The sequence below is a fragment of the Oncorhynchus nerka genome, linkage group LG27 (genome assembly GCF_034236695.1).
Source record: "Oncorhynchus nerka isolate Pitt River linkage group LG27, Oner_Uvic_2.0, whole genome shotgun sequence".
NCBI lineage: Eukaryota > Metazoa > Chordata > Actinopteri > Salmoniformes > Salmonidae > Oncorhynchus > Oncorhynchus nerka.
The window spans coordinates 51,604,728-51,631,004 of NC_088422.1; the positions used below are offsets into that span (position 1 = coordinate 51,604,728).

Sequence of the window (26,277 nt, forward strand, 5' to 3'; positions counted from 1 at the left end):
AGGCGTGGTGGCAGCATCATGCTGTGGGGATGTTTTTCAGCGTCAGGGACTAGGAGACTAGTCAGGATCGAGGGAAAGATGAACCAGGCAAAGTATAGAGAGATCCTTGATGAAAACCTGCTCCAGAGGGCTCAGGACCTCAGACTTGGGCGAAGGTTAACCTTCCAACAGGAAACGACCCTAAGCACACAGCTTAGACAATGCAGGAGTAGCTTCAGGACAAGCCTCTGAATGCCCTTGAGTGGCCCAGCCAGAGCCCGGACTTGAACCCAATCGAACATCTCTGGAGAGACCTAAAAATAGCTGTGCAGCGATGCTCCCGAACAATGGAGTGCCAAGCTTGTAGCAGTCAAGAAGACTCGAGGCTGTAATCGCTGCCAAAGGTGCTTCAACAATGTACTGAGTAAAGGGTCTGAATACTTATGTAAATGTGATGTTTCAGCTATTTATTTTTAATAACTTAGCAAAAATGTCTAAACCGGTTTTTGCTTTGTCATTATGGGGTAAAATGTGCAGGAAAAAAACAACAATTTAATACATTTTAGAATAAGGCTGTAACGTAACAAAATGTGGGAAAAAAATCATGGGGTCTGAATACTCCGAATGTAATATATATATATATATATATATATCTATCACTGGACAAACTGACCCAAGATCAGCACCTAGGGGCAACTTCACCCTACTCCATTTTGTATCTCTAAATGGTATAAATAAGAACAATACATCTTATCTGTAACACACTTTCTCACAAAAACACACTGCTCAAATAGTAGCAGCATCACTAAATTATTACTCTAAAGATGAACCATGGTGTGTGTACTGTGTATTGGCTTTACCTCTTTACAGGACTGTATGGACATGTATTCTGAGAAGATTTGTTTTGCTCGGGAGGCCATTTTGAACTGGGATTTGATTTTCCTGTACTTCTCACAGGCCAACCAGAAGTCCAAGTTCTCCTCACTGAACTCTGTCTGCAGGAACCTTTGGAAGACTGCCACTCCATCTGTCCAAGACAATATATCATATTATATAGTGTTTTTGTATTAAATAGTATGTATCAACATACAGGACCACAATGGAAATACATCTGTTGTCTGTGTTCTTATGCTTGCAATTGTATATTTCAAAATGGTCAAATTCATTCATTCACAGTCATTTTGAGACCAAGGTATTTTTTGTATGGCTCCCTTGGAAAATATACATTGCCTAAACAAAAGTCTAAACAAAAGTTAAAGGTGATGCACATGCATTTTTGCATTATCATTTCAGAAAATGTCCATAACGTATCTGGCACTAATAGTGGGATGAAGTGTTTCACTTACAGTTTTGTAATCAAATCAAATTTGATTGGTCACATACACATGGTTTAGCAGGCATTATTGTGAGTGTAGTGAAATGCTTATGCTTCTAGATCTGACAGTGCAGCAGTATCTAACAGGTAATATTTAACAATTCCACAACAAAACCTAATACACACAATCTAGTAAAGGAAATGGGATAATAATATATCAAATATATGGATGAGCAGTGACAGAGTGGCTAAGATGCCATAGATAGTGTTGGATACAGTATATACATATGACATAAGTAATGTGAGATATGTAAACATTCTTAAAGTGGCATTATTAAAGTGACTAGTGTTCCATTTATTAAAGTGGCCAATGATATCAAGTCTGTTGGTAGGCAGCCACCTCTCTGTGCTAGTGATGGCTGTTTAACAATCTGATGGCCTTGAGATAGAAGCTGTTTTTCAATCTCTCTGTCCCAGCTTTGATGTACCTCGCCTTCTGGATGGAAGCGGGGTGAACAGGCAGTGGCTCGGTTGGTGGTTGTTGTCCTTGATGATCTTTTTTGGGTGTTGTAGGTGTCCTGGTGGGTAGGTAGTTTGCTCCCGGTGATGTGTTGTGCAGACCGCACCACCCTCTGGAGAGCCCTGCAGTTGTGGGCGGTACAGTTACAGTACCAGGCAGTGATACGGCACGACAGGATGCTCTCGATTGTGCACTAGTCAGGGTTTTACTGGGACAAGCCACATTTTTTCACCCTCCTGAGGTTGAAGAGGCGCTGTTGCACCTTCTTCACCACACTGTGTGCGTGGACCATTTCAGTTTGTCGGTGATAGGAACTTAAAACTTTCCACCTTCTCCACTGCTGTCCTGTCGATGTGGATACAGTGGTGCTCCCTTTGCTGTTCCCTGAAGTCCACGATCATCTCTTTTGTTTTGCTGACATTGAGTAAGAGGTTATTTTCCTGACACCACACTCTGAGGGCCCTCACCTCCTCCCTGCAGGCTGTCTCGTCGTTGTTGGTAATCAAGCCTACCACTGTTGTGTTGTCTGCAAACTTGATCATTGGCTGAGATATTCGTCTATTGATGACAGGCATCTGTTGCCAAAATGGGAAAGCGGTTCTGACATTGTGGCTGTGTTATCTAGTGGAAAGCTCTCATTTTCTGCTTGCTAAAATTCTACACTTCGCTCAATTTTAATTTATGTGAGAAAACAAGCACTGAATAGTGTAGGGAATCATTGTACCATCTAAATCGCTAGGAACCAGGAAATGACAGAGCTATTGCCACCAGATAACACAGCCACAAAGTCAGAACATCTTTCCCTTTGTGACAACAGATGCCGCTCCGGCGGGAGAAATCAACTGGCATATATCACAGCCAATCACAACGCTGGCGGGGAAGTAATACTGTGAAATACTATCATTCCACTATTAGCGGCAAATACATTATGGACATTTTCTGAAATTACAATAAAAAATACTATATGTAAATAAAAAATAAAGACATTAGGATCTTAGTGCGTTGAAAAACGTACATTTGTGAGCCAGCAGTGTATCAAAGCATTCCCCCCACTTCAGGGCCTCCTCTGGCGAGGGCCTAAAAATGACAGCACACAGAAAGACAAAGGACGAATACATCATGTTTCGTATTATTGTGTGTGAGCTTTTCAAATAAAAACCCTTCTCTCACACTGTGCCGCTGGTACTGTAAGTGTTTATCATTATAATCTGACTATGATTAAATGTATTTCCTACTGTGAGCAGCACGGAGTTGAGGTGATTGAGGAAAACGGTGACAGTAACGGTTCTCTCATTGCAAAACATGACATGCTGATCACAAACTGAACGACAGGTGTTGGTTTGTTATTGTAATGCTTTTCAAATGACTAGTGTATGAAGTCAGTTTGAGTTACAGTATCCTCTTCTGAGGTCTTGGGATGCACCAGTGGATGGAGTGTGCTTTACAGTGGAGGGTGAAGTTGCCCCTAGACGATGATCTTGGGTCGGTTATGCATTTCCACCACTAATGGTTAAGGACAGGATTGGACGAGGGGAAGCTGGTCCTAGATCTGTAACTAGGGGAAACTCATATTCGGAGTGTTCTTTACAAGGAGGCTCTTACTTGACTGACTTCAGGACTTTCTCCAGCCCGTTTGTTGGGTTGCTGCCATGGAAATCGTTCTTCCTCAAGAAAGTCAAGCGATTTTTCATGTCTTTGGCCCTGTGGAAAACATATATTTTTATTATGAGTATAACCCATGGAGTCGAGCTAGCTAGGAGATTCTATGATGCTGCTAAATAACCAGCTTGAAGAAAATGAAAAAGGTTTGGATGAAACAACAACATTCTAGGTAAATCAAAAAGAAGATAAAACAGATTTTTTTATTTTTATTAAAAAGCAAATGTCTCTAGTCTCCACAGTTCTTGCTCCAAAATGAGGAGAGATCATTTTGGGAATGAAAATGAGAGTAGTTATATCATGATAAAAATATTTGGTAATGATTGTGATTGAGTCTGCATCTGCTGAAGAACAGAGAAGAAACCAGAGGAGGTCAAATAGGATAGCACCCACAATTTGTCATGTCAGCCGATCTCCCTGTGTTGCAGCTGTCCATTTCAATAGGAAAAGATGGGGGAGGGAAGTTGTGACATACTTTGGTGAATTTGCAAAGCATGCAAGACAAGAGATACTGTTTACCGAGACATATGCACACCACAGTACTTTCTGCCTGCCACCTCTGTCTATCGTGCTGGCAGCATAGTATTAGTGGAAACCAAGACAGTTTTCGGGGCAGGCCTGGGACAATTTTAGCTAACCCTTTCCTAATTCTCCATACCTGCCACGTTAAAACTGCTGCGTAAATTCTCCTAACCTGCTACGAAAAGTAACTTTTGCTAGTCAGACCTGCCCTGAGAACAGTCTTGGTTTCCACTAATGCAATACAGCTTCGCACTGGCTTGCCTGCTCTTTCTCTTTGCTAATGATGCGAGTGTGTGTTCAATCTTCGCTCTGTCCATACATCTTTTGGCCATGACATAGATTACCCCAGAAGACACTGCTACACCAGCTGCTATCTCGTCATCTGACTATGTGTGCTCTAATAATCTGAGAGCATCTGGTCATCACAGTGGTGGCACAGGGCTACTCATTTTTTCCTTAGTGAAGATTTTCTCTTTATTCCCTCTATCACCTGCCTATCTCCTCATTTGAATTCCATTCACTGTCACATAACTACAAAACTTGGGTGAGCATCCACACTGGAGGAAAGTTTATCATTCTACAGTAGGCCTACATCTGTCAATCAACTGATGGCCCAAATCAAATTATCGCATGGCTAGGCTATCGGGTAGCCTATTGGAATATAATCAAATAACATAGGGTTTATTTCAACCATCAATTGCACTAGATTAAATTATTGCCAGCTGATGTCTCGTTAAACCATCAATAACGCGCTAAATTCAACCCCACAGTTGATCACAATTGCAACCATTATTGGTTACCTCATTATCGCTCTCTAAAAAATGATGTCAGTGTTACCTAGGTGTTGCCATTGGAACAATTTAGCCCTTTTTGATCAGACTAAGGGCCGTACAATAGAAAAAAATATTTCCTTGTTTACCATGCCAAATCTACTGTGGCAATGTATCCAACACTTTGTATGAATGGAAACTAATGTTTATGTGGCCTATAGATATTATTTTATTTGTTTCCTATTTATCTTATCCAAAAGTGTCTGGTATAGTAATTTCTTATCAAGATTGTGGGTCAAATATCCCGGACTGTCCATATTTGAAACGTGTAACTTAATCAAGTAAATCGGGGGAGATTGAGTTATTTGTGCCAGATGGGTGTTGGCTGGAATCAAACCCACACGAACATGGTAGGACTATAATATGTGCACACTGAAGAGAGAATATTACTTGACAGAAAGCCCTGATCCCAATGACTCGACTTCCCCTGCATGGAGAGGAGAACTGCTTATTTTCAGAGATTCAGAAGGCTCATTTGAATTTCCTGATGCAGCAGGAAGATTCTCTGCGACAAAAGTGATCAAGTTAAGATCCCACATCTGTACCTTCTCTTCCTCTGTGTCCGCTGACAAGGCCACTTTCTATCACTCTACATTTTAAGCTTCTGCCTCCAACCATGTGAAAATCTTCTCCACTTTATCCTCCCTCCTTATTCCTCCACTGCCTCCCTCCTCCCTCTCTGTGGACGACTTTGTTAACCACTTTGAAAAAAAGGTTGACGACATCCGCGCGTCATTCACTCATAAACTGGTCCCACTCACACAGAACTACCTTATGGCTTGACCTCTTTCTCCAGATTAAATCCTGTGACTAGTGATGTCCACCGGCCCAACAACCTGCCCACTTTGACCCCATCCCCCCCCCCCCCATCTCCAGACCATCTCTGGAGACTTTCTCCCATTCCTCACTTCCCTCATCAACTCATCCATGACCACTGGCTGCGTCCTCTGACTTCAAGAGGGCCAGAGTCACTCCCCTCCTCAGGAAACCAACACTCAACCCCGCTGATGTCAAAAACTACAGACCGGTAATCCCTTCTTTCCTTTCCAAAACACATGAGTGTGTAGTCTCTGACCAACTCTATCGTTATCTCTCTCAGAATCATCTTCTTGACCCTACCCAGTCAGGCTTCAAGACGACTCACTCAACTGAGATCGCTTTCGTCTGTGTCACAGTGGTGCTCCGCTCTGCTAAAGCTGACTCTCTCTCCTCTGTTCTCATCCTCCTAAATCTATCCTCTGCTTTCAACACCGTGAACCATCAGATCCTCTTTTCCACCCTCTCAGGGTTGGGTGTCTTAGGCTCTGCACAATCCTACCAGGCAGGTCACTCCTACTAGGTGGCGTGGAGAGGATCTGTGTCTGCACCACGTGCTCTCACTACTGAAGTCCCTCGGGGCAAGGGTTCTAGGCCCTTTCCTCTTTTATCTCAAGTCACTCGGCACAGTCAAAACGTCACATGGTCTCTCCTGTCACCAGCCCTCTCATTATCTCAGCCAATCATGGCTAGCGGGAAGGTTAGCACCGACTTTGCTGATAAATACTTTGTTGAGGGAAAATGTGCTTAGTACGATTGTGATGTGTTGTCTTACCTAACTATCTTAAAATGAATGTACTAATTTGAAGTTGCTCTGGATAAGACTAAAATGTCAAATGTTGTGTGTAGAATATCCTAGCCTATTCATTGATCATAGGCCCTGCTTTACTGAAGTTGTGAGACATTGCAAGCCAAGACACAGCATTCCATTGCAAGATGCAGATAGATAGGCCTAGTGCACGGTTCTTACTCTGTCTGCCTGGTGGCCGACCCTCCCATCTCTCTCCGTCCCTCACTAACTCGCTATGAAAGCTGCGAGTGTTTGTGTTCTTGAAAGTATGGCAACTATTCAGTCTCTTCTGTTCCAGAAATACTGAATCTTAGTCGATTCCGGCTATCTTGACACAAAAAATGGGAGTCGGCCCCGGGAGTCACTCTCCACCACTACGTCATCGTCATTAACAGTTGGAAAATTGCAGAAAATGTCCTGTATGGCAATACTCTGAGAACGAAAGGCAAACTTGGTGAGGGGGAATTGAGGTACAGTAATGGTAGTACTGGTGCAATGTGTAACCATCTGAAAGGGACGCACCATGACACCCAAACCATTGCTGTGAATTCACGTGGAATTTTATGAAATGTTCTTATAATTTGAATGAAAAACCAACAAAAAATATGCTGTTTAAATATATAAACTTATTTTTGTCCTGATGGATCCTGGTCAAAATAAGGGAATAGGGTTCCATTTGGGATGCAGCCAGTGACATATATAAAAGTAACACAGTCGGCCACATTGGCTTTAGGGCTTTAGCTACGGCAGCAGCTAAGAGATAACATGAGGTAGCTACTTCTCTGTAGTGACTCAAATGTCCTACTGGTAAAATTGTTTGACAATCATGTGTCATAGTGCCGTATCTGGGTATATTTGATATGTCCTAGGGACAAAACTCATACGGATATCATTCATTGTAGTTCTTCTATTATGCTGTCAAGACCGCTAGAGATTTTTTTCCAATGTCCACATTTTTTCAGGACTTACAGGTTCATGGATTTCTTCTTTTTCGTGCAGCCATGTTTAAACTCACAGTTACAGTCAGATTCACTGCATACCTTGGAGGAAAGAAAGAAACAAAGAGAGAGAGAGTTAGAACATGAAAGGCAGAGAAAAATAAGGAAGAGAGCAAGTACAGTACCAGTCAAAAGTTTGGACACACCTCATTCCAGAGTTTCTTCTTTATTTGTACTATTTTCTACATTGTAGAATAATAGTGAAGACAACAAAACTATGAAATAACACATGGAATCATGTAGTATACAAAAGTGTTAAATCAAAATATATTTCATATTTGAGATTCTTCAATGTAGCCAGCCACCCTTTGCCTTGATGACAGCTTTGCACACTCTTGGCATTATCTCAACACATCTACATCTTTAAAAAATATATTTTCCTTCATCATTTTCCACTAACCATACCACACTTCCCCTAATTCAAGTAAACTAATGAACAGCAACACTTAGGCCTCTACTTTCAGCTTATACATACTATATATATATTTTACAGACACAATCGATTTTACCGTGGCTGTATTTTGTTTGTTTTTAGTCCTCTATCCTCAACATCTCCCATCTATTTTTGGTGTCCACCCAGTTTGATTTCTATTTGCCATATATTTTTAACTGTGCTGTTTCAAGTTTGGGGTCACTTAGACATTTCCTTGTTTTTGAAAGAAAAGCCATTTTTTTGTCCATTAAATGTGCAAGTAGAGATACTGGGGTGCAAAGGAGCAAGATAAATAAATAAATACAATATGGGGATGAGGTAGGTAGATAGATGGGCTGTTTACAGATGGGCTATGTACAGGTGCAGTGATCTGTGAGCTGCTCTGACAGCTGGTGCTTAAAGCTAGTGAGGGAGATATGAGTCTCCAGCTTCAGTGATTTTTGCAGTTCGTTCCAGTCATTGGCAGCAGAGAACTGGAAGGAAAGGTGACCAAATGAGGAATTGGCTTTGTGGGTGACCAGTGAGATATACCTGCTGGAGCGCGTGCTATGAGTGGGTGCTGCTATGGTGACCAGTGAGCTGAGATAAGGCGGGGCTTTACCTAGCAGAGACTTGTAGATAACCTGTAGCCAGTGAGAGCGTACAGGTCGCAGTGGTGGGTAGTGTATGGGGCTTTGGTGACAAAACGGATGGCACTGTGATAGACTGCATCCAATTTGTTGGGTAGAGTATTGGAGGCTATTTTATAGGTGACATCGCCAAAGTCGAGGATCGGTAGGATGGTCAGTTTTACAAGGGTATGTTTGGCAGCATGAGTGAAGGATGCTTTGTTGTGATATAGGAAACCGATTCTAGATTTAATTTTGGATTGGAGATGCTTAATGTGAGTCTGAAAGGAGAGTTTACAGTCTAACCAGACACCTTGAAGCTCGTCTGGAGGTTAGTTAACACAGTGTCCAAAGAGGGGCCAGAAGTATACAGAATGGTTGTCACACTCGTCTTAGTAGGAAGTAGTAGGAAGGATCGGAGGACCAATGCGCAGCGTGGTACGTGTTCATGATGATCTTTAATAAACTCAGAACACTAAAACAAAAATAACAAAGAGAATGACAGGAAACAGCTCCGTCAGGTGCAAAACACACTAAACAGAAAGTATAATCACCCACAACTCAAAGGTGAAACCAGGCTACCTAAGTATGGTTCTCAATCAGGGACAACGATTGACAGCTGCCTCTGATTGAGAACCATACCAGGCCAAACACAGATATCCCAAATTATAGAAAAAGAACATAGACTGCCCACCCCAACTCACGCCCTGACCATACTAAAACAAAGACAAAACAAAGGAGGTCAGAACGTGACAATGGTGTCGTCTGCGTAGAGGTGGATCAGAGAATCACCAGCAGCAAGAGTGACATCATTGATGTATACAGAGAAGAGAGTCAGCCCGAGAATTGAACCCTGTGGCACCCCCGTAGAGACTGCCAGAGGTCCGGACAACAGGCCTTCCGATTATTTTTATTTTACCTTTATTTAACTAGGCAAGTCAGTTAAGAACAAATTCTTATTTTCAATGACGGCCTAGGAACAGTGGGTTAACTGCCTGTTCAGGGGCAGAATGACAGATTTGTACCTTGTCAGCTCGGGGGTTTGAACTTGCAACCTTCCGGTTACTAGTCCAACGCTCTAACCACTAGGCTATCCTGCCGCCCCCATTTGACACACTGAACTCTATCTGAGAAGTAGTTGCTATACCAGGGGAGGCGATCATTTGAGAAACCAAGGCTGTCGAGTCTGCCAATAAGTGTGGTGATTGACAGAGTCGAAAGCCTTGGCCAGGTCGATGAATACTGCTGCACAGTAATGTCTCTTATCAATGGCGGTTATGATGTCGTTTAGGACCTTGAGCATGGCTGAGATGCACCCATGACCAGCTCTGAAACCGGATTGCATAGCGGAGAAGGTACGGTGGGATTCAAAATGGTCAGTAATCTGCTTGTTAACTTGGCTTTCGAAGACCTTAGAAAGACAGGGTAGGATAGATATAGGTCTGTAGCAGTTTGGGTCTAGAGTGTCACCCCCTTTGAAGAGGGGGATGACCGCGGCAGCTTTCCAATCTTTGGGAATCTCAGACGATACGAAAGAGAGGTTGAACAGGCTAGTGACAGGGGTTGCAACAATTTCGGCAGATAATTTTAGAAAAAGAGGGTCCAGATTGTCTAGCCTGGCTGATTTGTAGGGATACAGATTGTGCAGCTCTTTCAGAACATCAGCTCTCTGGATTTGGGTGAAAGAGAAATGGTGGGGGCTTTGGCGGGTTGCTGTGGAGGGTGCCGGGCTTTTGACCGGGGTAGGGGTAGTCAGGTGTAATGCATGGCCAGCCGTAGAGAAATGCTTATTAAAATGTTCAATTATAGTGTATTTATCGGTGGTAACAGTGTTTCCTAGCCTCAGAGCAGTGGGCAGCTGGGAGGAGGTGCTCTTATTGTCCATGGACTTTACAGTGTCCCAGAACCTTTTTGAGTTTGTACTACAGGATGCAAATTTCTGTTAGGAAAGCTAACGCTAGCTTTTTCAAACTGCCTGTGTATATTTGTCCCTAACTTCCCTGAAAAGTTGCATATCATGGGGGCTATTCAATGCTAATGCAGAACGCCACAGGATGTTTTTGTGCTGGTCAAGAGCAGACAGGTCTGGAGTGAACCAAGCACTATATCTGTTCCTAGTTCAACATTTTTGGAATGGGGCATGCTTATTTAAGATGGTGAGGAAGGCACTTTTAAAGAATAACCAGGCATCATCTATTGACGGGATGAGGTCAATGTCATTCCATGATAAACTGCTTCACATGTTTAATGAACATTTTGCTAAAGCTGGGCATGTATTTGATAATGAACTCCTTCCTAACATCTCAAATGAGGCTGTGAATAAAACTGTCACATGCCGGCCTATGGTTCATCTATTTAATTTTACGAGATTGAGCTTTCAGAAGTTGTAAAGGAACTCAAATCTATTGATATTAAGTGGCTGGCCTGGATGAATTAAACCCTTTTTTTTTTAATGGTGCAGAGATCATTGCTGCCCCTCTCACTGACATATTGCATATTTCATTGGCGAGTAATACCATTCCAAAAGCCTGAAAATCAGCTTGTATCACGTCTTTACATAAGGGTGGAGATCTGTCACAGTTGGATAACTACCGTCCCATATCTGGCTACTCCAACCTCGGCCAACAGCTCCACCCCCCCCGCAGCTACTCGCCCAAGCCTCTCCAGGTTCTCCTTTACCCAAATCCAGATAGCAGATGTTCTGAAAGAGCTGCAAAACCTGGACCCGTACAAATCAGCTGGGCTTGACAATCTGGACCCTCTATTTCTGAAACTATCCGCCGCCATTGTCGCAACCCCTATTTACCAGCCTGTTCAACCTCTCTTTCATATCGTCTGAGATCCCCAAGGATTGGAAAGCTGCCGCAGTCATCTCCCTCTTCAAAGGGGGAGACACCCTGGACCCAAACTGTTACAGACCTATATCCATCCTGCCCTGCCTATCTAAGGTCTTCGAAAGCCAAGTCAACAAACAGGTCACTGACCATCTCGAATCCCACCGTACCTTCTCCGCTGTGCAATCTGGTTTCCGAGCCGGTCACGGGTGCACCTCAGCCACGCTCGAGGTACTAAACGATATCATAACCGCCATCGATAAAAGACAGTACTGTGCAGCCGTCTTCATCGACCTTGCCAAGGCTTTCGACTCTGTCAATCACCATATTCTTATCGGCAGACTCAGTAGCCTCGGTTTTTCTGATGACTGCCTTGCCTGGTTCACCAACTACTTTGCAGACAGAGTTCAGTGTGTCAAATCGGAGGGCATGCTGTCCGGTCCTCTGGCAGTCTCTATGGGGGTGCCACAGGGTTCAATTCTCGGGCCGACTCTTTTCTCTGTATATATCAATGATGTTGCTCTTGCTGCGGGCGATTCCCTGATCCACCTCTACGCAGACGACACCATTCTATATACTTCCGGCCCGTCCTTGCACACTGTGCTATCTAACCTCCAAACGAGCTTCAATGCCATACAACACTCCTTCCGTGGCCTCCAACTGCTCTTAAACGCTAGTAAAACCAAATGCATGCTTTTCAACCGTTCGCTGCCTGCACCCGCACGCCTGACTAACATCACCACCCTGGATGGTTCCGACCTTGAATATGTGGACATCTATAAGTACCTAGGTGTCTGGCTAGACTGTAAACTCTCCTTCCAGACTCATATCAAACATCTCCAATCGAAAATCAAATCTAGAGTCGGCTTTCTATTCCGCAACAAAGCCTCCTTCACTCACGCCGCCAAACTTACCCTAGTAAAACTGACTATCCTATTGATCCTCGACTTCGGCGATGTCATCTACAAAATTGCTTCCAACACTCTACTCAGTAAACTGGATGCAGTTTATCACAGTGCCATCCGTTTTGTCACTAAAGCACCTTATACCACCCACCACTGCGACCTGTATGCTCTAGTCGGCTGGCCCTCGCTACATATTCGTCGCCAGACCCACTGGCTCCAGGTCATCTACAAGTCCATGCTAGGTAAAGCTCCGCCTTGGTTCAAAATGACCTTTCTGACAGATGACAGTGTGTAGCTCAGGAGGGTATTAAATCTGAGTTTCGAAGGCTTACAAACAGAGTTCCCCAGGGCTCAATTTTAGGTCCGATCCTTTTTATGCTGTACATAAATTGTATAGGGAAGAATGTTGACTCTCCATCTGTATGCTGATGACTATTTGTTCTAGTGCTAATATTGAGAAGGCTTTTCAGGACTTTTCAGTTGGCTTTTGATGTTATTCAAAGGCAGCTTTTCCAATTGAAACTTGTGCTTGAAGTTTATGGTATCCTCTTCCCTGAAAGTTAACAGATAGAGTCACTTGCAGATTGATTGATTGAGCAAATTCATAGGGTCACCTCCTTTAAGTATCTTGGGATTTGGTCAGATGAAAAGCTGAATTTTAAACAGCACATTGATATCTTCACCAAGAAACTGAAGAACAAATCTTGCTTTTCAATGTTAGTCAGAAAGGATCTTGTTCAAAGCACTTATTATGGGGTATTATTGTGTGTAGATTGCTGAGGATTTATTTGTATTTATTTAATCCATTATAGAATAAGGCTGTAACGTAACAACATTTGGAAAAAGTCAAGGGGTCTGAATACTTTCCAAAGGCACTGTATATATATTTTTCTCACAATCCCTACCATGGCTATTATTGGGTGTTCCATTATTCGACTCCTCTATAGGAACTTTGTCATATTTAGAATAGCCATAGAGTAGTATTTGTGTCTCGGAACATTTGATTATCAATATACAGTTTATCGACTACAAGAGCTACACATTTCCCTTTTAATCTATTCTCCTTGAAGATTGGGTACAGAACTTTGCACTGTTATGCAATTTACTTCGGGACCAGATCATTCATGCCTATTTTTGTGCCAGTAAGACTTTTACCCAGGCTTTTAACCATGATTTTATCTTTAAAGAAAGCAAATTTGAGCTAGTCTGAATGTCAAGTAAGGCTAATCTCAGAAAGATGTTCTCCTTTTTAAGTAACGTCCGTTTCAATTTTAAACGGACGTTTAAGCTTGTTTGTTGCTTTCTCCATTGTCGCAGCTTTTCATCACTCATGTTGAGGCTTGCATTCAACTCCTTTATATCTGTACTGACTAATTCAAGTATGCCCAGTTTGTCATTTATCGATTTTAACAGATCTGTTTTCACCCTTACCATTCCCGGTGGTGAAAAGCTTAAATCGGCTGTGTCCATTACTCTCTGTCAAGTTGCTTGTTTTCGTAATATTTGTCGATACATGATTTGTTTTGTTATCCAGATTGAAGGTTATTGCCCACCAGTATGTGAAGTGCTAATATTTAGTCTAAAGTTTTTATCTTGAGGTGAACAGCACCGCCATCTTACTTGCAGTGGTAATTGCAGAGACTTACCTTCCTCCCTGAGAGGAGCATGTAGAGCTGGTGCACCGAGCCTCCGTTCCTTGTCAACTCCTTCTTCAGGGTCTTGGGGGAGGGCCGCATCCAGCCGCCCGGTGGGGGAGCGTGGCCTCTGTCCAGGCGGTGGATGGTGCTGTCGGAGATGAAACGTGGCGAGCGCAGCTCCTGCAGCAGACTGCCCTCGCTAAGCGTGCGTCTGTGGAGGACCCTAGGCTCGTCACCACCGCTCACGCCCTCACCCCGCTTCCTAAAGGGAGAGCATTCCCCGATGCTCCGACGTTCCAGGCCGTCTTTGTCACAGTCCTCCTCATCCTCCTCTTCTTCTTCTTCTTCCATGGGTTCTGTGTTGAAGGAGCGATCGAGGAAGCGCGCGTCTGGGACTGTGAGCGAGGACGACGGGGAGGGGGACAGAGGTATGGCACCCATACACGCTGTCTCTGACGTCTCAGTGGCGCTCTCTCCCTCACCCTGCTGCCTCTCCTCGTCTCCCTCCACCTTCTCCCTTTCCTTCCAGATGCCCGTTCTCTCAAGGCTCATACTGTTGCAGGTTTTATCTATGGTACACGGGGGGGGCGTGAGGGGCAACTTCTGTCCAAGGTCCTCTGTGCTGCGCACCACCAGGGGGATGAGGTTCGGGATATTGGCTGGCGGGCTGCTCATGCTGTAGGGTTCGGAGGAAGGGCCATGTGAGGAGGGCTCTTCGGTGGCTTGACGGCCCAGATTTAGGATACCGAGCTCACAATGGACATCAGCCATTGGTTCCAACATCTGTCAACACACAGCGGGGCAACTCTCAGCTATTGGTTCATTGCTTTAGACTTTGGAGGCCATCTAGAATGTAGCGAATGTGCCTTTGAAATAACTACATTGCAGTGGGATTGTGCAGAATCCCTGAACTACATATCCCCTCAGATCCAAATAACTACATATGTGATCAAGGTTAACCATTCTTCAACTTGCCTTTCTCAAAAGGATATCCTTTTGTATAATTCTAGCCTTATCTGACAGTGCGACTTTGAATGGACTTGATAAGAAACAAACATATTCACAATCCTATGTTGCTAGTCAAAACTGAGGAGTCAGATATGCAGACAGTAGGAAAATTGCAAAAGTTGAAAAATGTACATAACTTTCCAAAAATGTCCTAGTTTTCCAGAAATCCTGGTTGAAAGATTCCAGGAATCAGGAGGGCATAAGCAGGTAATATGGAATTCGCCAACCAGAATTTCTGGAACTACTGGGAATTTTGGGAAAGTTGAAAAGAAGTGGAGGGTGTCCATTTCAATTTGACCCTAGTAGGCAGTGTACCTGATCATATACAAGTGTATCCCTCTGCTCCAGATGCTTGTCAATGTTCTCCCGCAGGCACAGATGTACCCGCCTCTTCTGCTCCACCGTGTACGCCTCCAGACTGAACAGGCACTCACTCCTCTACAATAGACAACACAGATAAATAGGGGTCGCATTTACTACTGAGAGTTGAATGCCCGCGGTCTTCAGTAACTCAGCTGTCCTACAACACAATCATCTAGAACCTTAGCTAAACATTTTGAAACCTTTTTCGAGGTGGTCTATTGTAAACAAGAGCTAGTCCTGAATCATTTACATTTACATTTAAGTCATTTAGCAGACGCTCTTATCCAGAGCGACTTACAAATTGGTGCGTTCACCTTAAGACATCCAGTGGAACAGCCACTTTACAATAGTGCATCTAAATCTTTTAAGGGGGGTGAGAAGGATTACTTTATCCTATCCTAGGTATTCCTGAAAGAGGTGGGGTTTCAGGTGTCTCCGGAAGGTGGTGATTGACTCCGCTGTCCTGGCGTCGTGAGGGAGTTTGTTCCACCATTGGGGGGCCAGAGCAGCGAACAGTTTTGACTGGGCTGAGCGGGAACTGTACTTCCTCAGTGGTAGGGAGGCGAGCAGGCCAGAGGTGGATGAACGCAGTGCCCTTGTTTGGGTGTAGGGCCTGATCAGAGCCTGGAGGTACTGAGGTGCCGTTCCCCTCACAGCTCCGTAGGCAAGCACCATGGTCTTGTAGCGGATGCGAGCTTCAACTGGAAGCCAGTGGAGAGAGCGGAGGAGCGGGGTGACGTGAGAGAACTTGGGAAGGTTGAACACCAGACGGGCTGCGGCGTTCTGGATGAGTTGTAGGGGTTTAATGGCACAGGCAGGGAGCCCAGCCAACAGCGAGTTGCAGTAATCCAGACGGGAGATGACGAGTGCCTGGATTAGGACCTGCGCTGCTTCCTGTGTGAGGCAGGGTCGTACTCTGCGGATGTTGTAGAGCATGAACCTACAAGAACGGGCCACCGCCTTGATGTTAGTTGAGAACGACAGGGTGTTGTCCAGGATCACGCCAAGGTTCTTAGCGCTCTGGGAGGAGGACACAATGGAGTTGTCAACCGTGATGGCGAGATCATGGAACGGGCAGTCCTTCCCCGGGAGGAAGAGCAGCTCCGTCTTGCCGAGGTTCAGCTTGAGGTGGTGATCCGTCATCCACACTGATATGTCTGCCAGACATGCAGAGATGCGATTCGCCACCTGGTCATCAGAAGGGGGAAAGGAGAAGATTAATTGTGTGTCATCTGCATGAATCGAATGCGGCATTCAATGTGTCAAAACAAGTCTTTAATAGACAGTGTAAACATTTTAGTTATATGTATACAGTCACCTCAAAAATGACCACTGATAAAGATAAGCAAAAATTACCGTATAAAATAAATAATAAAAATAGTATTGCTTTCAAATAGCCTATTTTCATGGAGGTGGCGTCTAAATTGTACATTTGGAAACTTGGTGATCCCAAGATGCAACCAAGTTCTGTAATTCTCCTGTGGCTCTTGGACTTTTCATTGCCTCCCAAACCATCCTTTTCACTGTGCGTGGGGACAAGATATACTTTGTTCACAGCTACATAATCTGATTACATTTTTTTTTTACAAGCTAAAATATCAGATTACTGATACTTTTGAAAAAATAGATTTCTTCTTGGATTACTTTTAAAGGGCGACTGCACATCCTGATTTGGCTTTGTTTTTCATCAATACTGATGCGGCCTTAACTGAGGGTGTGGTTTGATGTGGGTGTTTCTTTGCTATTCAATCACAACAAAAAAGTCAGTGTAGTAGTGAGTAGAGCGCGGTAAACTAAGCTAGCTTTGCTATGGAGAAAACAAAGTTTTCAAGATGAGGACTTCTCCCCATCTCAAGATGGTCAGCTAATTCAGTTTTATGTGTAGGGGCAGAACGACAGATTTTCGGTTACTGGCCCAGCGCTCTAACCACTAGGCATCTTTTTTTGGGTTAGCCCTCAAATGCTAGCTAGCTAGTTTGCTTGATTATTTAGCAGGCATCTTACAGTAGCCAGTTCGAGTTGAAACATTGAAAGCAAGCTGGCAACATGCATCAAACCTGTCTTCAGGTGCAACGTTAGCTAGGTAAATCTTCCTCTCATATTACACGTTAGGGAGAGGCATATGTATTTAGCTAGTTACATCACAGTATCATAGCAGCATAGCCTATTAAATAATGACATGTAGCAGCTAGCTATAAAACAAAACTTAGCTACTTATCAACAACACCAGTCTCAAATTTTACCACTGACAGCCCAAGTAGGAGCTGAATTACACAAGAATGAATGTTTCTGGCTCATATCAATGCAATTTAGGCCATTTAAAACCAGAGAGATCGGCTCTTAAGCGGCAGTAGACCTTTAAATTCAGAAAGGATGTTTGTGAAAAAATACATTGAAACCTTTGTTTTCCCTTCTGACATTCAGCATTGAAAAAGCATGCCTCATAAACGGAAAGTAACAAGGTAATCAGATTACGTTACTGAGTTTGGGTAATCCAAAAGTTACGTTACTGATTGCAATTTTGGACAGGTAACTAGTAACAGTAATGGGTGCATTTAGAAAGTAACCTACCCAACCCTGTACACATGCGTCCTTTACCAGGCAAGATTACCATAGCACCAGTGGTTTTAAACTTCTTAATTGTTGTCCTAATAGTGGTAAGTGGTATATTTGATTTCTGTTGTACCCATTGCCTGATTTATGAAAGTCAACAACCATTAGTCTTTTTATTTGTGAGTTTGTTATTTTGATGGAATTTATTCATACTATTTAATCCTTCCACAAAATATAGTCCCGAAAACACATCTAGGGTTGCTACCCAAGCCAGCTGGTCATTTGTTCTATTGGTTCGGTTGCTAGAGACGCGACCCAGTCATTCAGTCTTTTTATAACTTCCCTGAATGGGCTGATGAGACCGTGGTAGTCAGATGGAACAGAGTAAATAGGCATTTTAACGTCATAGATTTAGCCGGTGGTAACTTCTGGAATAGACACCGGCTGGAATACACTTTTAACCAATCAGCATTCAGGATTAGACCCAATTCAGCACTCTCTCCTGTCTCTCTCTATCCAATAAACATACAAAGAGATATTTAAAAAGTAGAATGTAAAAGCAGATTCAATCTTGTTTGAATTTATTTCTAAGAATCTTTAGGGATGCCAATCATTTTTGTATATTTTTTACTTGTTAAACAATCTTTCTCTAAGCAATTGTAATAGTATAAAATAATATAATTTCCTAAATTTTTTTATCATACAATATAGCTCAGTATGTCACACCCTGATCTGTTTCACCTGTCCTTGTGATTGTCTCCACCCCCCTCCAGGTGTCGCCCATCTTCCCCATCATCCCCAGTGTATTTATTCCTGTGTTCTCTGTTTTTTTTTGTCAGTTCGTCTTATTTGTCAAGCCAACCAGCGGTTTGTCTCAGCTCCTGCTTTTCCCCAGTCTCTCTCTTCTGGTTTTGACCCTTGCCTGTCCTGACTGAGCCCGCCTGCCTGACCACTCTTCCTGCCCCTGCCTACCATCCTGTACCTTTGCCCCTACTCTGGATTCCCGACCTCTGCCTGACCTGTTGTTTGCCTGCCCCTGTTGCTGTAATAAACATTGTTACTTCAACACAGTCTGCATTTGGGTCTTACCTGAAACGTGACTGGCCATGACTGACCCAGCAGACTTGGTCCAGCTCCGCAACGCCATCTCCTCCCAACTCCTCATGCCTCCCAAGCCACCATTGGTAGGCACAATGAGTTGCTACGCAGTCTGATAGAAAGTTTCCATGACGTGGCTGAACGTCACAACCATTGGACGCATTTTGGGGGAAATTCTGTGGTTTGCCTACTAGGCAGCGTACCACGACGGTAACCTCCCAGCCCCTCGGTAACCTGTCTGGTAGCAGCGCAATCACCCTGGCATCCCGGGAACCCCGCTTTCTCTCCCAGTACCCCCTCGTTTTCGAGCTGCAGCCGCCTTCGTTCCACTCGGACCGCTCGAGGATAGCGTACATTATTACGCTGATGTCTGGGACGGCGGTGTGGGAGCAACAATCAGCCGCCTGCCTCAGTGTGGAGGTATTCATGGTGGAGGGGAGAAAAGTTTGAGACTCCGGTGTCCGGAAGAGAGGCTGCCCGGAAGTTACTCTAGCTTCGGCAGGACTCCCTCAGTGTGGCAGACTATGAACTGGATTTCTGCACGCTAGCAGCGGAGGGTGCCTGGAACCCGGAAGCGCTGTTCGACACGTTCCTGCACGGATTATCGGAGGAGGTAAAGGATGATCTTGCAGCCAGGAACTACCGACTCACTCATCGCTTTGACCATCCGAAACGATGGACGGCTACGGGAACATAGGAGGGAGAAGAGGTCTGATTGCGATCCCAATCGCTCACTCAAGGATCCCACCTTGTATCTGATCAACTCCGGAAGTTCCCGGCGTCTATGCCCCCGAGAGGATCTGAGCTTACCAGAGTTCCTCCAAGAGCCTCCGAAGTCTGCCGAGTTACCTCTTCCCGAGCCGATGCCGCTCAGTAGAGCTAGGCTGTCTCCAGTCGAACGCGTACGCAGACTTAACACCCAGAGTTGTCTGTATTACAGTACTGCTGGTCAATTTGTGTCTACCTGTCCCTTCAAGAGACCTAGCTCATTGGTAGGAATGAGTACTCTGGTGGGTCTTAAGGACAATTTTGCTTCTCCCTCTACTCGTCCCCCTCTCCATGCTACCCTGAATGTGGGGCAACCAGTCCAAGTCTCTCCAGATACTCATCGACGTGGGGGCTGATATGAGTCTTATGGACGTTACTCTGGCGTCTGAGCTGGGCATCCCTAGTCAACCCCTCTCCATTCCCATGAATGTTAAAGTGCTGTACTGGCACTCTATAGGCCGGGTCACCCACCATACCACCCCCATCAACCTACGAGTTTTCGGGGAACCACAGCGAGACGATCCAATTCCTGATAATTAAGTCTCCGCAAGTTCCTGTGGTATTGGGATTCTCTTGGCTCCAGCAATACAATCCCTCGATTGACTGGTCTACTGGTGCCCTCATGGGCTGGAGCCCATTCTGCCACGCTCATTGCCTGAAATCAGCTCTGCCTGCCCCAGGACGTCTTCCTGGGTGCTTGAAAATTGCCCCGACCCCTCTGCCATTCCCGCAGAGTACCAGGACCTCCGGGAGAGATTCAGTAAGGCCTGGGTCACTTCGCTTCCGCAACACCGACCGACCAGCCTGATGCGCTGGCACAATGCTACAGCCCTGCGGCTACACTCCCTGAAGCCGAGACCAACCCCCTGCTCCAAAATCATTAGCCCCTCTGCTGTTCGCCCTCTGTTGCCCCGTACCTCTGGTATACTTCCTACTTGTCATGTGTCTAGATGTAAACCCATGTCTCACAGCCCTTTGTCTCCTGTTTCCAGGCCCACCCCTCTCCCCTGTCTCATCGATGGCCAACCGGCATACAGAGTGATACGTCTCCTGAAGGTTCAACCTCGGGGTACCTCGCAGTACCTGGTTGACTGGGAGGGTTATGCCCCGGAGGAGAGGTGCTGGGTCTCCGCTAGGGACATCCTGGACCCAGGCCTCATCTCTTAATTCCAATGCCGACACCCGCTCAACCAGGTGGCGTCCCTAGAGGGGAGGGTACTGTCACGCCCTGCTCTGCTTCACCTGTCCTTGTCTCCACCCCCCCCCTCCAGGTGTCGCCCATCTTCCCTATTATCCCGTGTATTTATTCCTGTGTTCCCTGTTTGTGTTGCCAGTTCGTCTTGTTTGTCAAGTCAACCAGCGTTTTTTTCTCAGCTTCTGCTTTTCCCCAGTCTCTTTTTCTCTTCCTCCTGGTTTGACCCTTGCCTGTCCTGACCCTGAGCCTGCCTGCCTGAGCCTGCCTGCCTGCCGTACTGTACCTTTACTCACTACTCTGGATTATCGACCCCTGCCTGATTTGGCCTGTCATTTGCCTGCCCCTGTAATGAACATTGTTACTTCAATGCAGTCTGCATTTGGGTTTTACCTGCAACATAATACAGTATTTGTATTTTGTATGGAAATTTGTCTTCTTGCTTTCTTATTCAAAACCCCCCGGACACCAGACACACATTGTATTGTTGGATTTGTAAATAATAAGTCAAATAATTCAAAACAAATTACAAAAGTTAATTCATGTTTACCTCTGTCCAGTGGATGATGTACAACCTCAAAACATCAGCAGGAACTGTACGGGATGAGAGAAAAAATACATCTCACACAGCATAGAGAAACGGACAGCAAATCTCACATCCTTAAATAGACATTGTTTATCCATTGATCGCCTCATCCAAAAATTCATCCTTCATATCACTTCCATCCTCTGACATTTCCAAGTACAGACGAGTAGGGAGGAATTTGATAATTCAGTCCTGTAGTACATTCCCACATACACTCCATAGCAGCACTGGATCTAACAGGAAGGTCAAGGATACACAGCCCCCCCCCCCCCGTCCTCCCAAACACCCCGCCTGCCTCTGTACTCGTCGGAGCTGGAGACAATTCCATTGTTCAAAGCAGACAAGGCATCAATGGGGCATCAGCTGAGCTCCAGTTCCAAAGTCACTGAGGCCTCCACAGTCCCCAAATCCACCCGGCCCCATCCCTCCAGCACAAAGAGGTCCCATCAGCCAACAAAAACACAACACAGGCGTGTGTGTGCACTATGTGTATCTCGTGTGTGTGTGTGTGTGTGTGCTCACCATCCCGCAGGCGGAGCTGGTGGAGGTACAGGGGCTCTGCAGCACATTACAGTGGCCTGCCTCATCCTCCCTAGTCAGCAGCATCAGGTCTGTGTAGATGAGCAATGTCACCTTCAGGGGGAGACAGAGGGCAAGGCAATGAGTCAGAGCGTAGTACACAAAACAAAAATAAACACAGTTACAGTTCATACTAGGAAATCAGTCAATTTAAATAAATTCATTAGGCCCTAATATATGGATTTCATATGACTGGGAATACAGAGATGCTTCAGTTGGTCACAGATACCTTGAAAAAAGGTAGGGGCGGGGAACAGAAAACCAGTAATTTGCCTCATGCAGGGTGACAGATCTCCTTCGCATAGAGTTGATCAAGATGTTGATTGTGACCTGTGGAATGTTGTCCCACTCTTTTTTAATGATTGAGCGAAATTGCTGGATATTGGTCGTACATGTCAATCCAGAGCATCCCAAACATGCTCAATGGGTGACATGTCTGAGTATGAAGGCCATGGAAGAACTGGGTCATTTTCAGCTTCCAGAAATTGTGTATAGATCCTTGCGACATGGGAATTATCATGCTCAAACATGAGGTGATGGGGCAGATGAATGGCACGACAATGAGCCTCAGGATATCGTCACAGTATCACTGTACATTCAAATTGCCATCAATAAAATGCAATTGTGTTAATTGTCCATAGCTTATGGCTGTCCATACCATAACCCCACCGCCACCACAGGACACATCTGTTCACAACGTTGACATCATCAAACCGCTCACCCACACAATGCCATCTGCCTGGTACATCTGTGCCTACTGAAGATGGTTATGAAGTCTAACTGCAGTCAGGTGAAGACCCTGGTGAGGACAACGAGCACGCAGATGAGTTTCCCTGAGACAGTTTGACAATTTTTGCAGAAAGTCGATCGGGCAAACCCACAGTTTCATCAGCTGTCCGGGTGGCTGGTCTCAGATGATCCCACAAGTGAAGAAGCTGGATGTGGACGTCCTAGGCTGGCGTTGTTACACACGGTCTGCGGTTGTATTTTAAAAATTTGAACTGAAATATCACATTGACATAAGTCTCAGCGATCACTGCCTTATTGCCTGCGTCCCTAATGGGTCCCCGGTCAAACGCTTCCTTAAACACTAAAGCGAGCAGGCCTTTCTAATAGACCTGCCCGGGTATCCTGGAAGGACATTGACATCATTCCGTCAGTAGAGGATGCCTGGTTACTCTTTGAAAGTGCTTTCCTCACCATCTTAACTAGTTGCTCCTACCCTCTACTTTTTTGAACATTTTGTTAAAAATCGCGCAACATTTCAGCGCCCTGCTACTCATGCCAGGAATATAGTACGTTCATATGGTTAGAATGTGTGTATAGGAAACCCTCGGACGTTTTTAAAACTGGTTAAATCACGACTGTGGCTATTACATAACGTGCGTTACATCGGAAAGCGCAGGAAAACCTGATCACAGAAAATGGAAATAAATATCCTTGCGCCACTTCCAGCAATTGTTAACAGTGAGCCGAATTAGATAAGACCGAGCATTCAACTCCCACAGCATCCCCATGTAGTCGAGTATCTTGTGAATTTAATCCTCTTTGATTCTTGGTTGAACCGAAAGAGGGGCACGACGTACCTCCGGTCTCCGCCCAGATCATTCCGGAAGAGCTCTCTCCTGAAATTTTTTCCAAGACGACAGCTAATGATATGTACATCGCCTACGGATGATTTTTATCGCTTATTAACGTTTACTAATACCTAAAGTAGCATTACAAACGTATTTCGAAGTGTTTTGTGAAAGTTTATCGTCTACTTTTTTGAATTTAAAAATGACGTTACGTTGTGAAATCGCTGTTTTTTCGTTTATCACACAGTCTACATATAACGATATCTTGGCTTTATATGGCCCGATTTAATCGAAATAAAGACCCAATAGTGTTTATGGGACATCTAGGAGTGCCAACAAAGAAGATGGTGAAAGGTAATGACTGTTTTCTATTTTATTGTGCGGTTTGTGTAACGCCGAAATGCTAATTATTTTGTTTACGTCCCCTGCTGTGCTTTTCTGTTGTAGTGTATTGGTGCATGCTATCAGATAATAGCTTCTCATGCTGTCGCCGAAAAGCATTTTAAAAATCTGACTTGTTGCCTGGATTCACAACGAGTGTAGCTTTAATTTGATACCCTGCATGTGTATTTTAATGAACTTTTGAGTTTTAACTAATACTATTAGCATTTAGCGTAGCGCATTTGCATTTCCAGAGCTCTAGTTGGGACGCAAGCGTCCCAGGTAGAGGTAAGAGGTTAAATAAGCATGCCCCGTTCAAAAAATTTAGAACTAAGAACAAATATAGCCCTTGGTTCACTCCAGACTTGACTTCCCTTGACCAGCACAAAAACATCCTGTGGCGTACTGCATTAGCATCGAATAGCCCCCGCGATATGCAACTTTTCTGGGAAGTTAGGAACCAATATACACAGGCAGCTGGGAAAGCAAAGGATAGCTTTTTCAAAGACATTTGCATCCTGTAACACAAACGCCAAAAAGTACTGGGACATTGTAAAGTCCATGGAGAATAAGAGCACCTCCTCCCAGCTGCCCACTGCACTGAGGCTAGGAAACGCTGTCACCATGATAATCGAGAATTTCAAAAAGCATTTTTCTATGGTTGGCCATGCTTTCCACCTGGCTACCGCTACCCCGGTCAACAACTCTGCACCCCCCACAGCAACTTGCACAAGCCTCCCCATTTCTCCTTCACCCAAATCCAGATAGCTGATTTTCTGAAAGAGCTGCAACATCTGGACCCCTACAAATCAGCTGGGCTAGACAATCTGGACCCTCTCTCTCTTAAATTATCCTCCGCAATGGTTGCACAACCCCTATTACTAGACTGTTCAACCTCTCTTTTGTATCGTCTGAGATCCCTAAAGATTGGAAAGCTGCCACGGTCACCCCCATCTTCAAAGGGGGAGACACTCTAGACCCAAACTGTTACAGACCTATATCTATCCTACCCTGCCTTTCTAAAGTCTTCGAAAGCCAAGTTAAGAAACAGATCACCGACCATTTCGAATCCCACCGTAACTTCTCCGCTATGCAATCTGGTTTCCGAGCTGGTCATGGGGGCACCTCTGCCACGCTCAAGGTCCTAAATTATATCATAACCGCCATCGATAAGAGACAATACTGTGCAGTCTTCTTCATCGACTTGGCCAAGGCTTTCAACTCTGTCAATCACCGCATTCTTATCGGCAGACTCAACAGCCTTGGTTTCTCAAGTGACTGCCTAGCCTGGTTCAACAACTACTTCTCAGATAGAGTTCAGTGTGTCAAATCGGAGGGCCGGTTGTCCGGACCTCTGGCAGTCTGTTAACAAACCTCCAGACGAGCTTCAATTCCATACAGGACTCCTTCCGTGGCCTCCAACTGCTCTTAAATGCAAGTAAAACTAAATGCATGCTCTTCAACCGATCGCTGCCCGCACCCGCCCGCCCGTCTAGCATCACTACTCTGGACGGTTCTGAATTAGAATATGTCGACATCTACAAATACCTAGGTGTCTGGTTAGACTGTAAACTCTCCTTCCAGACTCACATTAAGCATCTCCAATCCAAAATGAAATGTAGAATCGGCTTCCTATTTCGCAACAAAGCATCCTTCACTCATGGTGCCAAACATATCCTCATAAAACTGACTATCCTACCGATCCTGGACTTCGGCGATGTCATCTATAAAATAGCCTCCAACACTCTACTAAGGAAATTGGATGTAGTCTGTCACAGTGCCATCCGTTTCATTACCAAAACCCCATATTACTACCCACCACTGCGACCTGTAAGCTCTCGTTGGCTGGCCCTCACTTCATATTCGTCGCCAAACCCACTGGCTCCAGGTCATAAGTATTTTCGAGGTAAAGCCCCACCTTATCTCAGCTCCCTGGTCACCATAGCAGCACCCACCCATAGCATGCGCTCCAGCAGGTATATTTCACTGGTCATCCCCAAAGCCAACTTCTACTTTGGCTGCCTTCCTTCCAGTTCTCTGCTGCCAATGACTGAAACGAATTGCAAAAATCACTGAAGCTGGAGTCTTTTGTCTCCCTCACTAACTTTAAGGATCAGCTGTCAGAGCAGCTTACCGATCATTGCACCTGTACACAGCCATCTGTAAATAGCCCACCCAACTACCTCATCCCCATATTGTTATTTGCTCCTGTTATTGCTCCTTTGCACCCCAGTATCTCTACTTCCACATTCATCTTCCACACATCTATCACTCCAGTGTTTAATTGCTGAATTGTAATTATTTCACCACTATGGCCCATTTATTG

General features: G+C 44.8%; 1 protein-coding gene across 1 annotated transcript in view; it reads right to left on the reverse strand.

Moving 5' to 3' along the window:
* LOC115111970 (regulator of G-protein signaling 3-like) overlaps nt 1-26,277 on the reverse strand; it is a 90,274-nt gene that overhangs the window by 13,353 nt on the left and 50,644 nt on the right. Inside the window, 9 exon segments of the mRNA XM_029638549.2 lie at nt 840-1,006; nt 2,830-2,891; nt 3,417-3,515; nt 7,401-7,471; nt 13,856-14,629; nt 15,170-15,292; nt 21,379-21,422; nt 21,937-21,972; nt 21,975-22,047. Of these exon segments, the coding sequence (XP_029494409.2) occupies nt 840-1,006; nt 2,830-2,891; nt 3,417-3,515; nt 7,401-7,471; nt 13,856-14,629; nt 15,170-15,292; nt 21,379-21,422; nt 21,937-21,972; nt 21,975-22,047 (1,449 nt within the window).